Consider the following 16,148-nt stretch of genomic DNA (forward strand, 5'->3'; position numbering starts at 1 on the left):
GGCTATTGGGTTTGTTAATGACCATCTTATTTTACTGATTATTAGTTTTAGATTCCTCAAAAGGGAATTCCTTTCTCTGTCAATCCTACCGAACCACTTTATAATTTTGAAAGACCTTCACTGGGTCACCACTTTCTGTTCTCTGGAGAATACAGCTCAGTTTGTTCACTATTTCTCAGTAGTTCATCAATTCCCTGTCAAGGGGTATGGGGGAGAGCACGGGTGTCTGGTGTTGAGAAAGAGGATCAGCCCTGATTATATTGATTGGTGAGCAGGCTCCAAGGGACAAGTGACCTACTCCTGTTCTTATTTTGTATGTTTCTATTCTGGCATCATCTTTTGCACCTCCTCCAGTGCCTTTATATTATTTTTCTGATTTGGAGACCAAGGGCAAAAACTTTCTGTCCCAATGCACAGTCGAAGTGCGCCGTGTGGACTTCAAAATTGATAGCTGTCACCCAAATCTAAGAATTCTGCTAATTCTACTGGCAGCATATTTTCATCAGCAAAGGGAAGGGGATGGGTCGGGACCCTGCACACTGCTGTGCCGAAATCGCTGGCATCATTATTAGTGTTGGCATTTTGGAATTTCAGATGCAGATGGGCAAGTTTAGATTGGTGACATAAATCATGTCAGCAGAGAAGTTTCATGAAACGTGGGTGAACAATAGTTTGGAGGTTTGAACCATACAAAAGATCAGTACAAATAGAACATAGAACAATACAGCGCAGTACAGGCCCTTCGGCCCACGATGTTGCACCGAAACAAAAGCCATCTAACCTACACTATGCCATTATCATCCATATGTTTATCCAATAAACTTTTAAATGCCCTCAATGTTGGCAAGTTCACTACTGTAGCAGGTAGGGCATCCCACGGCCTCACTACTCTTTGCGTAAAGAACCTACCTCTGACCTCTGTCCTATATCTATTACCCCTCAGTTTAAAGTTATGTCCCCTCGTGCCAGCCATATCCATTCGCGGGAGAAGGCTCTCACTGTCCACCCTATCCAACCCCCTGATCATTTTGTATGCCTCTATTAAGTCTCCTCTTAACCTTCTTCTCTCCAACGAAAACAACCTCAAGTCCATCAGCCTTTCCTCATAAGATTTTCCCTCCATACCAGGCAACATCCTGGTAAATCTCCTCTGCACCCGCTCCAAAGCCTCCACGTCCTTCCTATAATGCGGTGACCAGAACTGTGCGCAATACTCCAAATGCGGCCGTACCAGAGTTCTGTACAGCTGCAACATGACCTCCCGACTCCGGAACTCAATCCCTCTACCAATAAAGGCCAACACTCCATAGGCCTTCTTCACAACCCTATCAACCTGGGTGGCAACTTTCAGGGATCTATGTACATGGACACCTAGATCCCTCTGCTCATCCACACTTTCAAGAACTTTACCATTAGCCAAATATTCCGCATTCCTGTTATTCCTTCCAAAGTGAATCACCTCACACTTCTCTACATTAAACTCCATTTGCCACCTCTCAGCCCAGCTCTGCAGCTTATCTATATCCCTCTGTAACCTGCTACATCCTTCCACACTATCGACAACACCACCGACTTTAGTATCGTCTGCAAATTTACTCACCCACCCTTCTGCGCCTTCCTCTAGGTCATTGATAAAAATGACAAACAGCAACGGCCCCAGAACAGATCCTTGTGGTACTCCACTTGTGACTGTACTCCATTCTGAACATTTCCCATCAACCACCACCCTCTGTCTTCTTTCAGCTAGCCAATTTCTGATCCACATCTCTAAATCACCCTCAATCCCCAGCCTCCGTATTTTTTGCAATAGCCTACCGTGGGGAATCTTATCAAACGCTTTGCTGAAATCCATATACACCACATCAACTGCTCTACCCTTGTCTACCTGTTCAGTCACCTTCTCAAAGAACTCAATAAGGTTTGTGAGGCATGACCTACCCTTCACAAAGCCATGCTGACTATCCCTGATCATATTATTCCTATCTAGATGATTATAAATCTTGTCTCTTATAATCCCCTCCAAGACTTTACCCACTACAGACATGAGGCTCACCGGTCTATAGTTGCCGGGGTTGTCTCTGCTCCCCTTTTTGAACAAAGGGACCACATTTGCTGTCCTCCAGTCCTCTGGCACTATTCCTGTAGCCAATGATGACATAAAAATCAACGCCAAAGGTCCAGCAATCTCTTCCCTGGCCTCCCAGAGAATCCTAGGATAAATCCCATCAGGTCCCGGGGACTTATCTATTTTCAGCCTGTCCAGAATTGCCAACACCTCTTCCCTACGTACCTCAATGCCATCTATTCTATTAGCCTGGGGCTCAGCATTCTCCTCCACAACATTATCTTTTTCCTGAGTGAATACTGACGAAAAATATTCATTTAGTATCTCGCCTATCTCTTCAGACTCCACACACAATTTCCCATCCCTGTCCTTGACTGGTCCTACTCTTTCCCTAGTCAAGGTGTTACCTACTTCAGTGTCACAATATGTGGATATTGTGAAGCACATAAAGGATTAATGTAATGTTACTACTCTAGTCACTAGCTGGTGCGATAGAGCAACCATATAAATATCACATGCCTCCTTGACTTCTGGGAGATGGATGGAGACAGATGAGACACAGAGGAGAGAGCAGGAGAGAACAAGAGAAGCAAGACAGAGTAGTTGTGAGATAGTTGAACTAATAGTATAGTTAATAGTGTAGATGTATAGTGCAGTCTTTACTTAACTAATTTCATAGTAATATATTCAAATCTAATTGAGTGTAGTGTAATAAATTAGCTTTATTTGTTAAACACTGCTTGCTGTTCTTTGTTAACACTACAACCATCACCATCCTGAAAGAACTAAAACAAAGAACACAACACACAGGTCTTATAAAATGCTGTAGCCTAAGTGAAAGCAATTTTACTACAGTGAGTACTGACAGTGCTGTGATATAAAAAGGTAAATGACCATTAAATAATGTGGTTGCTCGGCTGTTACTTCTGACTAACAGCAAGTTGTCAAGAGAAAGAACAATATTCTGAAAGTTGAAAAGTGTTCAGATTACCTTAGAGAAAGTGACAATATTCAAAGACTGGTCTTGTTAAATCCAGGGCTAATTATGTGAAATGTCTCTGTTCCATTCATTTTTATCCTTAAAGAACAGCTCGCTGTCAGTTTGGCTATTTCAAAGGTTTGACAGATATCTGAGCTGGTAGTTGTCGTTGAAGCTTCAAATTGATGCTGATCAGCAGGATTTGATTATGCTGTTGTTTAGAGGAATGGCAATTTGAATGGTTGGCTGCCTTCAATGTCCACAATGAATCAAAGAATTTACAGTGCTGAAGGAGGCCGTTCGGTCAATCAAGTCTACACTGGCCCCTGAAAAAGTACCCTACCTAAGCCCACACCTCCACCCGTAATCCAGCAACCCCTCTTAACTTTTGGACACGAGGGGCAATTTAGCGTGACCAATACATCTAACCCGCACATCTTTCAACTGTGGGAGGAAACCGGAGCACCCAGAGGACACCCACGCAGACATGAGGAGAATGTGCAGACTCCGCACAGACAGTGACCCAAGCCGGGAATCGAACCCGGTTACCTCGTGCTGTGAAGTAATAGTGCTAACCACTGTACTACCGTGCTGGATTCTGCTCAGTAGGGTTTGTTTATACAGATCTCTAGTAAACTTCTTTAACAGCTTCATGAGCTTTTGATGGGGATAGTATTTTTGACAAGTGGCCTTTTAAGTAACTCTTGATTATTTTGACAACTTTGACATCAAACCACACAAGCAGCTATCAGGACAGGTGATGAAAAGCTTGGTCAAAGAGGTAGACTTTAAGGAGTACCTTAAGGGAGAAAAGGGACAGTCAGAGGGGTTTAGGAAGGTAATTCAGGATCTTAGAGCCTAGGCAGCCGAAGGCACAGTCATAAACAGTAGTGGACTGACTTAAGTCAAAGAAGTGCAAGAGGTCAGAATTGGAGGGACTCACAAATCCCAAAAGTTTTGTGGGGCTTGAGGATGTTAGATGTAGGGAACAATTTGGAAAGATGAGAATTTTAAAATTGAGTCTTTGTTGGATCTTGAACCAATGTAGATCAGAAAGCACAGACATGATGGGTTTTGGATGAGATTTATTTTATATGGGATGGAAGATACAATGTTGGCTAGGAAAACATTAAAAGTGAAGTTTAGAGGTAGTAATTGCATGAATGATGGTTCACCAACAGATAAGCTAAGGCAGGGAGTAGGAAAATGTTACAGAGATCAAAATAGGCAGCCTCAGTGATGAAGCTAAAACCTGTTTGCTGGCTCAGATTAGTGTTAAATACAACGCCAAGGTTGCAAACAGTCTGGTTCAGCCTCAGACAGTTGCCAGGCAGAGGGGTATTGTGGTGGCTATGGAAGGATGTTTGAGGTAGGCACCAAAGACAATGACTAAAGTCTTCTCAATATTTAGCTTGATAAAATTATTAATCATCCAGTAGTGGATTTCATGTTGAGACAAGTGGTGGTGAGGTGGAGCTGAGTGTCATCAAGTTACCTGTGGTTATGAATAAGGGCTACGATTAATACCATTAAGAGCTTATATTTCATCATCTGTACCTTACTCATCAGTCTAATATTATTCAGGATACAAAGCTAATCAGGTCTCCATGGCAGTGGATAATGAGCATGTACCAAGCAACTATGGACTGGATTCTTCCACCCCGCCCAATGCAAGAATGCCACGGGCAAGACTCCGAAAATGGAAATCTCCATTGACTTAGAATGCGGCTGGAGGATCCTGATCTAAGTTCCAAGGACAGATTTTGTGTTGAAAGATAGTAAAGGAGAAATGTTAATATGATGCATTGCCTTAAAACTGTAATTTCAAGCTGAAAATTCTTACAATTATGAGGTTTATAAGTTTGCTATTTTTGGGACTATGTATTTAATTTAAAGTAAAATGAAGGCTGTCATATGACCGGTTCTGAAGTCTGTCTGACAAGGGGCCGAGGTAAAGTGGTTGTTAAATATTAAAGTAAGGCCCAGATTGTTTTGCTGGGAAGGTGTAAACTTTAGTCGATAGTACTTTTAGTCTGTTTGTTATAGTAATCATCTTAAAATGTGAAATCTTCTTTCAGCTATTAACCGGAAGTTCAATTTTTAAAAAAGATTATAAGTTTTATATATCCCACAGCTCCAACATTATTCAGACTGCGTCTACACGTGCGAATTCTGAGGCATTATTTTGAACTAGAAAATAAACCCCATTTAAACTAACATTATTAAGCAATTTGGAGATACTGGCAGAAGCATCTATAGATAAGACTTGTAGTCTCCAAAATCTCAGCGCTGAGAACGTTGCGTTGTAAACAGTTATGCTTGAAACTGTTCATTTACTTCCAAGATAAAAGAGAGTTGGGATCTCAAGGACAGCTAATCAGCATTTCTACCTGAATATCAAGTGCATGTGATTCATCTTACCTTGGAAATGGGTGGAGGGGAAGGGTTTCGAAAATATCCTTGAAACTGCCAAACACAAGCAGTCTGCCAGGATCTGGGAGAGACAGAGCAACTAGATGCTGAAAGTCTCAGTGGTTCACAGTGTAGGAATGTGGGAGGCTTTCACACCCAGATTAAAAAGACCAAATTCATGGAGGTGCTAAAACGAGGCTGAAAGATTCACGTAGCTGGCGCTAGGGAGGGAATCTCCAGGAAATCTCTCACTGTGAAGAACAATTCTGAGATTACAAGTTACCTGGCTGAGAAAGGAAAATAATGGAAGTAAACCCTCCGGAAATAAGAATCACTTTGGGCTGGTTGTGAGAGAATTGAATGTCTACTTTTAGAAAAGAATTTAAAGTACCCAATTATTTTTTTCGAATTAACGGGCAATTTAGCATGGCCAATCCACCTACTCTGCACATTTTTGGGTTGTGGGGGTGAAACTCACGCAGACACGGGGAGAATGCGCAAACTCCACACAGACAGTGGCCCAAGGCTGGAATTCGAACCCGGTCCTCAGCGGCACTGTGCCACCGTGTTGCCCTTGAATGTCTACTTAAAGAGCAGAATAACGTAAACTTGAAAAGTAGAGTTTTTTGGTTGTGTTAAAGGGGAAAACTCTGTTCTGTAGTTTAAAGTTGTCTATCAAAAATAGGGTTTAGTCATGTTACTTTAGTCTGTTACTGTAAATGTCTTGAAATGTGAAAGGTGTTGTCATTTCCACGATTGGCTGGAAGTTCAAATTTATTTTTAAAAGCTTTGTATATCCCACAATTGCAAAGAAATCGGACTGCATGTACAAATGTTAATTCTGAGGCATTAAAGAAAATAAACCCCAGTTAAATTAACATCATTAATCAAGTTTGCAAAACCTACCTTCGAGGAGAGATGAACGGTAAACATAGAAACAAAACAAAGCCTATTTCAGCATATAAGAAAGACGCAACTGCAACCCACTGCAGTGTCATTGTACTCGATGAAACCTACCAAGAGAAACCACAATAGCATACCATGTATTAGGATTTATTCTGAAAATACATTTGACTTAATACTTGGATCTGCAATAGCTAGTTTGCTTTGATTTTCAAGTTATTCGTTGGGTGATATTTTCAAACAAATGAAGAGGACACTCAGTAGAATGCATCCTCTGCTATGGTGCTAATTCTTTTTTTTAATTTAAATTAAATTTAGAGTGCCCAATGATATTTTTCCACTTAAGGGGCAATTTAGCGTGGCCAATCCACCTACCCTGCCTGTTTTCTGGGTTGTGGGGTGAGACCCACGCAAACACGGGGAGATTGTGCAAACTCCACAAGGACAGTGACCAGGTGCCGGGATCAAACCCGGGTCCTCGGCGCCATGATTACAGTGCTAATTCAACATTATTACAATGACATAACTCTTTGCTGTTCTCTGGCTGATGCTCTGTAATGACGAAGCTGAAAACATCCCACCTTTTTATTAAGAGCTTCCAGCTCACTGAGGAGGCTTCAGATCAATCCACATCCAACAACTTGCTCTGAAAACTCACATTTAAGCTGTGATAAATTCTACCACAGCAACTGAGACAATTCACAATGTTCGAAATTATTTATCAACTTTCTAAATCAAGGTTTTTCAAAGCGTGGGTCGCGGGAAAGTGATGAGAGGGTTGCAGAGCAATCAGTGGCAGTGTTCTTGCGGTTTGCTGGCTCAGATTAGTGTTAAATACAACGCCAAGGTTGCAAACAGTCTGGTTCAGCTTCAGACAGTTGCCAGGCTCATCTCAGGAGAAGCGCTCAACAGCCACGATCAGCATTTATTGAGAATGCCAGCCACTGCTACCTTTTAAACGAGAAGGAAATTAGACTGTGTGCAGTCTTCCAGCCATAAGCAGCAACATTGAGCAGGTCACGTGCCCTGCACGCACTTGACACCATATGTTTGTGCTTCTGCCGCCAAATCATGGAAAAGAGCTTCTTCCATTTTCTAGCTGCTGGCAAACAAGGCAAGGGGACTGTGAAGGTGAATCATTTTCTTACAAGAGAGGGCCAGAGACACAAATAGGCAGAGTACCTACTGGTCAGGATCTCACATTTGAATCTGCTGGAGAATCCATGGCAGGACAGAGCAGTGCTAGTGTTAGCTCTGTACAGAGCTCCAGGGTCTCTGGTTAACAGCCAACAAAGAAACTTAACTTGGGAACACAAGTAGTATAAAGATGATTTCTTAAGGCATGTTTTTTTCAATTGTGCCAATGCAAATAAGGATGCAAAGTATGTGTATGTTCTCTGTCGGGAAGTACTGTCAAGTGAGAGGAGAAGTTTCAGATTTTGAAAGAGAAGTGGTGGGTGAAACATTCCTTTTGAGGTTGAGACCCCAGAGTTAGTTATTAACTTACAGCTGACTACGCTGCTGTACCTGGCCTGTGACAGCACAGTAAAAACACACCAAAAGCCCATGAGACTGTCAGCATTCTGGAATAGTAGCTCCCTGGAGTATCCAGTGCTGAGTAAAACAAGCATTTTGTTGCTATTGCCCTTCATGACGAACTACATGTGTGAAGTTGGATTTTCCGTTCTCACAAAGATGGAGGATGACACAAATGTACTGACTGAAGTCTGCAACTGATAAACGCATTGCCCTCTCCTCCTGTGAGCCTGACTGGAGTGAGATCGTGAGGGCCAAGTAGGCTCCCCGTTCACAATGAAGGTAAGTGAATGTGGCATGTCATATGTGCGAATGTCGGTTGGTGTAGGTGGCGAAGGTCAGCCTGTTGGCAAAAGTGGATCCCGGGAGAAAAATTTTGAAAAACACTGTTCTAAATAAAGCAACCCACAACATATCTGTTTGCCAAGTTTGTTGAAATCGGTTCATTTTTTTGAGAGAAATTGTTTACAAACAGGGTTGAAAACATTACTGCCACTCTCATTCAGTGGTGCAGATAATAAGGCGACACACTTAATGCATAGGATTTTATAGGATATACAGCACAGAAACAGGTCATTTGGCTCAAGAAACCTCTGCTCCAAAATAGTCTCCTCCCATTTTTCCTCATCTAAGTCTATCATTGTACACCTCTTTCCCCTTCTCCTTTATATCCTTGTCCAGCTTCCCTTTAAATGCCTCTAGTATTTGGTTCAATCACCGGCAGCAATTCCTCATTTTCACCAACGAATTCCTATTAAATTTTTTGGTGCCTACTTTATATTGATGACCTCCAGTTATGCACTTCCCTATCAATACATGTCTATGTACAATGCCTATCAGTATATACCCTCATGAAATAAGCATGAACAATATTGCAGTTTAGCCCCACTAGGGCTAGGTCTTTATGTGGCTTCCTGAAGGTGGTAACGATCAATATTAAACCCTTTGCCTGCAAATCAATGATTATCTCACTTTTACAACAACGTAATCACAGCTCTAGCAGCCATACTGTCTGTATGCATCTTAACCCAGGTTTTAATAACATTACTGAAAAAAATATAAAATATAACAATTTCTTACATTCATCACAGTTAGCAGCAACAGCATCTCTACCAATGGCTTGTCTACACACTTCTTTATATTTACCCCAGGTACTCCCTAAGGATCCATCCTTGGCTACCTCCAAGACCTCATTCACATGTAGCCTCCTGGCAACATCATCTGCAGACATAGTATCTCCTTTAATAATGTAAATTGTTGACATCCAGCGATACCTCCATGTAAACAGGTAACTTACCCATATTCAGTTAACTATTGGGATGACTGAAGCCATTGTTTTTGTCTCCCACTATGAACATCACCCTCTTCAGGCACTATCTCAGGTTGCACCAGGCTTCTCCCTCAGCATATTAGACTCCCAGCTGATCTTCCATCTCATATTTTCTCCATCACAAGTGTCAGTCTTACTTGCTAGACTATCCTACCATCTTCCGCCCTTTGTAAATTTTAGCTCATCCAAACTGTTGCCCAAACATTCTATTGCATAGTAAGACCTCCTTGCTCATCAGCCTCGTGTCTAGCAATTTATAATAGCTCTGGCAAGTGCCTCAAATTTTTCATTCTATTCCTGGTCTTTACATTCCCAAGAAGCCTCAGCTATTCCCACTTTTACAGCCTCTTCCAGGACACAAATCGTACTCCAAACACACTGTTTACCTGACTCTGAATTCTTATGCATCCCTTCTCCACACCGCAGTACCCTTCCCCACTACCCCACAAAACCTCTGGCACTTCCTCCTTAATCTACCTATCTTCTTTTAAGGCCTTCCTTAAAATCAACCTCCTATCAAGTTTCTTTAAGCTCCACGTTATCTCTGATTTGGGACCCAATTATGGTTTTTTTTGCCACAGGATATTTTTCTATATTAAAAGGCACAAGTATTTGTTCTGGTGCATATAAGTGTGATGTTATCAAATGCAATACAGATATGAGGCACAACACTTTATATATTTAATCTCCCATGTCGTTGTTTGAGTTGTCCAAAGCCTGGTTGTACTGATGAGTTGCTAAGACGGCTGTGTGTGTGTGTTTTATTTTTAAAAAGGAAATGTAGTTAAGAGTAAATCCAAAAATGTATAAACTGATGTTATATAAGACACCTATATCTGCTTGTAGATTTGTTACGGGCTACGCTAATTCAACAAAAACATTATTTAAAAGTAACATCTATTAATGCTGATATACCATTTTTAAGACTACTCTCGAAACATATTCCTTGCAGTGCAACTCATGGTAAAACTTTTATAAGGACAGAAACATTATACAGTACAAAGCATAATGTGTTACTCTTTTACTGAAGCAGAGGTGTATGTTCATTTAAGGTTACAAATCTAACTGATAAGTAAGCACTAGCAATTAACCTTTTGAATAATCCACCCCATCAATCTGGAGATTCAAACCTTGTGAAATGGTCAATCAAGAGGTTGAAGACATTTATAGTCCTGGTAAGATGATCCTGGAGGGATTTTGACTATATAGAACATAACTTTGTTTCTTTATTCATTTTCTTAAAAAATTGTGTTGTGTCTAGGTCACAGACCTTTCAATTATTTTTTGTGGAAAGCAAACCTCCTATGGAACTGCACAGCGAGCCAGAAAATACCCCTAGATGGTTTTCAAAAAGATTTCAAGGAGTTTCCCAAAATGAAACAGTAGAAACTCTTATTTATTCAGCCCTTTCAATTTCCCTCCCTTTTGACTAATATACTCTGCCTAATTAGCACTTCTGGGTTAGATATGACAAATCTAGTTGTTTGGTTTATTTAGATGGGTGATGCAAAACCAATTTGTGCAGTGGGGTGGGTTGGAGGATGTCACGATGCACCATACATTGCAGGGCAAGGAGTTCCAGTGCGGAGACAGATACGCCAGGACTGAGCCAACAGGGAATATATCAAGGTCTACACCAGCAACACCAAAAATACAGCAATTTCCTCAGTTTATTTGGGGAAGAGCGGCAGCCATTAAAGAATATTGTATGCAATCAGCAGTAGCAATGGAGTCAGCAAAAGACAGTTTCCTCTTTACACTCACCCAATAATACTGGGATTTGTGTCCTGGTTCAGGTCATCTGACATGACATGAGTGGCAATTTTAATCAGCAAGAAAATGGGGTCTGTGAGTGCGAAGGAAGTGAGAGATTCGGGTGGGAGATACGTGAATGTGAGTGGGCTATTTGAAGGGACGCCAGAGGTGTTGGTAAACATGTATGCACCAAACTGGGATGATGTGGGTTTTATGAGGGGGCTGCTGGCAGCAATCCCGCACTTGGCCACGCACCGGTTGATTATGGAAGGAGATTATAAATATGTCCTAGAGCCGAAGGTGGGAAGGTCAAGCCCAAGGTCGATGGGTAGGTTACGAATGGCAAAGGAGCCGGGTGGATTTACGGAAAAAGTGGGTGTGGTGGATCCATGGTGCTTTAAGAACTCAGGAGGGAGTATTCCTTTTTCCCACGTTTATAAGGTGTATTTGAGAACTGATTATTTTGTAGTGTGCTGGGACATTTTGGTTGGGGTGGGGGGCAGAGTCTGCGGGAATAGTAATTTCGGACCATGTGCCCCACTAGATGGAGATTTGGCTTAGACAGGAGTGAGAGTAGAGGCTGGGGTTTGACTCGGATTTACGTTGGCGGATGGAGGCAAGGTGCGGGCGGCGATTAAGGATTATGTGGAGTTGAATCAGAATGGGGAGGTGTCGGTGGCCATTTTTTGAGAAGCACTAAAGGCAGTGGTCTGGGGGGAGATTATCTTGTTTAAGGCTCACGCGGATAGAGAAAGAAGGGAGGAATATGACCGTCTAATGAGCAACATAGTGGAGGTGTATAGTGAGTATTCGAGGATGCCCACCACGGAGGGATTGACGAGGAGGAAAATGTTACAGGGGCAATTCGATAGGTTAGCAACTAGGAGGGCGGTAGGACAGTTACGTAGGGTAAGTGGGGTGAAATATGAATATGGGGAGAAGGCGAGTCGCATGCTAGCGCAACAGCTGCGGAGGCAGGCTGCGTCCAGGGAAATATTGAGGACGCGGACTGGGGCTGGGGATATGGTATTGGAGCCGGGGAAGATAAATGAGGTGTTTAGGCAGTAATACCAGGGATTGTACAAGGCAGACACGGGATGGAGAAGAGGGGGACATGGGAAGGTTTTTGGACAAGCTGGGGTTTCCTCAGCTGGAGGAAGTAAAGAGGCAGGTGCTGGAGAGGCCCCTGGAGCTGAGGGAGGTGCTGGATAGTATCAGGGAAGGCACCAGGGCCGTATGGGTATCCGGCAGAATTTTATAAGGAGTTTGCGATGGACCTCGTACCGCATATTTTGGGGGCGTTTAAAAAGGCGCTGGAGAAGGGGGAGCTGCCGGTGACGCAGGCAGAGATTGCGTTAAATCCCAGAAAAGGGGAAGGACCCGATGGAATGTGGGTCGTATAGGCCCACATCATTGTTGAATACATATGTGAAAGTGCTGACTAAGTTGTTGGCGAGAAGGATGGAGGGTTGTGTCCTGGGAGTGATTGCAGAGGACCAGACAGGCTTTGTAAAAGGCATGCAGCTCTCGAATGCCTTCTCCGCCTCCATAGACACCACTACTTCCTTATATTGCTCGAGAGCTGTCTGAGGTTCCGCTGAGGTTCCTATTTAATTTTCAGACACTCCCGATCTTTATACCAAAGGCCATATTTTGGAAGCTGGACACGATTATTTCAGACTTTGTATAGGCGGGGAAAGTGCCATGGGTTAGAAGTATCCTGCTACAGAGGCAGAAGGGGGGTTGCCGTTGCCGAGCCTGCTTCACTATTATTGGGCAGCGAATGTGGAAAAGGTGCGGCGATGGTGGGAAGGAGAATGGGCAGAATGGGTGAAGATGGAGGAGCAATCTTGTGGGGGGTCCAGTTTGAGGGCTATGGTGACAGCAGCATTGCCAATGGCGCCGAGTAGGTATTCAGGGAGCTCGGTGATGCAGTCAACAGTGAAGATCTGGAACCAGTTGTGGAGGCCTTTTAGGATGAAGGGGATGTCAGTGCTAACACCATTGTGTGAGAATCATAGGTTTGAACCAGGGTGGGGGTGGACAGCATGTATAGGAGGTGGAGGGAAGTGGGGCTGGTCAACGTGAGGGATTTGTACCTGGAGGAAGGGTTTGCCAGCCTGAGGGAGCTGAGGGAGAGGGTAGAGCTCCCGAGAGGGAGTGAATTCAGGTACCTGCAAATGAGGGACCTCGCACGGAAGGTTTGAAATGAAATGAAAATCGCTTATTGTCACAAGTAGGCTTCGAATTAAGTGACTGTGAAAAGCCCGTAGTCACCACATTCCGGCGCCTGTTACGAGAACTGAATCCGCGCTGCTGGCCCTGTTCTGCTTTACAAGCCAGCTGTTTAGCCCACTGTGCTAAACCAACCCATTTGGCAGGAATCCCTAGGTTGCCGAGGTGCACCCTGCTGGAGCGACTCCTGCTTCCGGATGTTGAAGGGGAGGGTCAAATTGGAGATATATACAGGTGGCTGGGATAGCAGGGAGGTGAGCAGGTGGTGAAGATCAAGGAAAAATGGGAAGGGGATATCAATTGGGGAGTATGGAGTGAGGCAGTCCACAGGATAAACGCAACCTCCTCATGCGCAAGGATGAGCTAGATACAGTTCAAGGTCGTACACAGGGTACATATGACTCGGGCAAGAATGAGTGGCTTCTTCCAGGGGATGGCAGTTGAGTGAGAGGTGCTGGCAGGGACCAGCGAATCACGCACATATGTTCTGGGCCTGTGAAAAGTTGGGAGATTCTGGGCGGGAGTGTTCACGGCCCTAGCAAGGATAGTGGGGGAGGAGGTGGACCCTGGTCCTTTGGTGGCGATATTTGGGGCTTCGAAGAAGCCGGAGCTCATGGAGAGGAGGAAGACCGATGTCATGGCCTTCGCCTCTGATTGTCCGGTGACGAATCATAGAATCCCTATAGTGCAGAAAGAGGCCATTTGGCCTCTTGAGTCTGCACCAACTCTCCAAAAGATCACTGTACTAGGCCCAATCTTCCATCCAACCCCCATGACCCCATCTAATAGTTGGACACCATGGGGCAATTTAGCATGGCCAAACCACCCAAGCTGCACAGATGGCAATTTCCTTCAAAAGTTAGAGGATCATTTATAGGAGAGAAGGAAAAATGTCACTATTGTAGTGACACCGCACTTTAAAACAAAATAGCCATGGCAGTTAACATTAGTTTAGGAATAATATCAGAGATCATTATTGTGTATAGAGGAAAACAACGGCAAATCCAGGTTTCAGGACCTCAAGTTTAGAAAAGGTTAGGAAAATAATTGTATTTCCTGTCTTTGAAACAGAACTTGTGAACTTTATCAAGTTTATAAGATTGACAAAATTTGGCCCAATTCATTGCTCATTATGGTGAATGGTCATTAGGAGGAAATACGATTTAAAATTAAAAGTCTGGAGTGGGCAGGAAAGTACACAACAGAACTGTCAAATAAGTTGCTAGGCTGCACCATTGAACTGAAATAAATTTAAAATCACCATCAAGCCCGAGGGCCATAAACTGGTGGTGATTTAACCTGAGGGTCACCACACCTCAGATGAGGGGAAACCACAGCCGTTACGGGAATCGAGCCCACTTCTGCCAATTGAGCTAACCGACAGACAATACAAGTTCAACAGACAACGGGATATTTCCTGGGGGAAAAGGGATCAATACAGACTGGTAGGAATGTAGGATTGATCTAGGAGTAGGTCGGACGGGTTGGCCCAATGCACAAGATAAGCATTACATATTGGAATTATGATCTGCTTTATTAATGTAGTGCACACTATACACTTTCTACAATAGTCAGCTATGCATTTTAATGTGGACGTTCAGGACAAGTCAAGGCCCTAGGCAGCCCAATTCCAAAGCTGGGGTCTCAATACGAATGCATCTGTGGAGAGCCACAATACTGCAAAGTCACCGGTGTCCCTCTACAGGGGCAGACTAATAACCTCAAATTCAGCTAATGAGGCGGTCGCTTGGGGTGAGGATGGGATTTGAATTCGTTGAGCAAATCAACACATGCCGGAGGAAGTGTAGAGGGCGATTCCTAATCGGGCTTTTAGGAGCGAACAGCTTATTCTTAAAAGAGAAAAAAAAAATGCTCCAACGCACAATTCCGGCCGTCCCCTTCGCCAATATAACGCTAATTTCCATGACCAAATTAGAGGGTTATAAAAAATTATGCCGAAGAAAAATAAAAAAGCGTTTCCCCCCTCCACACATGCCGCCGAACCTGAATATTTAAAATAATAGAAAACGATGGAAATAAAAGTGCGGTGTTCGCACCTCGAGCAAAACAGCGATAGTGGGGGCGGGGGGCACACACTCGGGTCAGTTACCATTCAGCCTCCCAAAGATAAGATGCTGCTAAAAAAGGAAATAATATACTGGGGGCGGGACGGGGTGAATTATATTAGGGATGGGCCCATCCAAAAAGTAAAACACGGAAGTGGCGACAGGCCAGTTAGGGATCCCGCGGTTCCAGCGGCATGAAACCAGACTTTATAGACCATCTTCTGACTTTTGGCGGCAGAAACTGCCCCCGAAATGCGGTCCCGGCCCGGTGGGAGGGAGAAACCTCGGCCTCATCCATAATTAACCCAAAAAAGTCACCAGGTAGCCCCTTAAACTCCTCATCCCCCACACGCTCGACGAGACGGGATGAAACACGAAGCGGACGGAAAGTTCCAGATTCGGCCCCGAACTTGCCTTTTGAAATCTCTGCCAAGCAAATGCCGAACACAATCGCGAGCCCTTCGCCTTCCGAACGGCACTGCGCCTGCGCGCGCGCCCCGTGCCTCCCGAGCGGCCCTGCGCCTGCGCGCGCGCGCCCCGTGCCTCCCGAGCGGCCCTGCGCCTGCGCGCGCCCCGTGCCTCCCGAGCGGCCCTGCGCCTGCGCGCGCGCGCCCTCTGCCTTCCGAACGGCAATGCCTGCGCGCGCGTCCCCTCGCCTTCCGAACAGCAACCGGCCTGCGCGCGCACCCCATGCCTTCTGAACGTCACCGCGCGCGCGCGCGCTCCTCGCCTTCCGCACGACACTGCGCCTACGCGCGCGCCCTGCTGAGCGGGCCGCCATCAGAGGTGTAAGCTCAGGACAATCATAGGATTTACAGTGCAGAAGGAGGCCAACCGGGCCATCAAGTCTGCACCGGCTCTTGGAAA

The 16,148-nt window shown here is 44.4% G+C and overlaps 1 protein-coding gene across 1 annotated transcript in view; it reads right to left on the reverse strand.

The window, feature by feature from the left end:
* bcap29 (B cell receptor associated protein 29) overlaps window positions 1-15,789 on the reverse strand; it is a 68,721-nt gene extending 52,932 nt beyond the window's left edge. The window contains exons 1-2 of the mRNA XM_072471521.1: window positions 15,696-15,789; window positions 6,363-6,469 (exon numbers count right to left, since the gene is read on the reverse strand). Of these exons, the coding sequence (XP_072327622.1) occupies window positions 6,363-6,454 (92 nt within the window). The 5' untranslated portion in view covers window positions 6,455-6,469; window positions 15,696-15,789. The remainder of the gene's footprint in view (window positions 1-6,362; window positions 6,470-15,695) is intronic.
* Window positions 15,790-16,148: the final 359 nt, after the last annotated feature.

This window comes from Scyliorhinus torazame, chromosome 13, assembly GCF_047496885.1.
Source record: "Scyliorhinus torazame isolate Kashiwa2021f chromosome 13, sScyTor2.1, whole genome shotgun sequence".
NCBI lineage: Eukaryota > Metazoa > Chordata > Chondrichthyes > Carcharhiniformes > Scyliorhinidae > Scyliorhinus > Scyliorhinus torazame.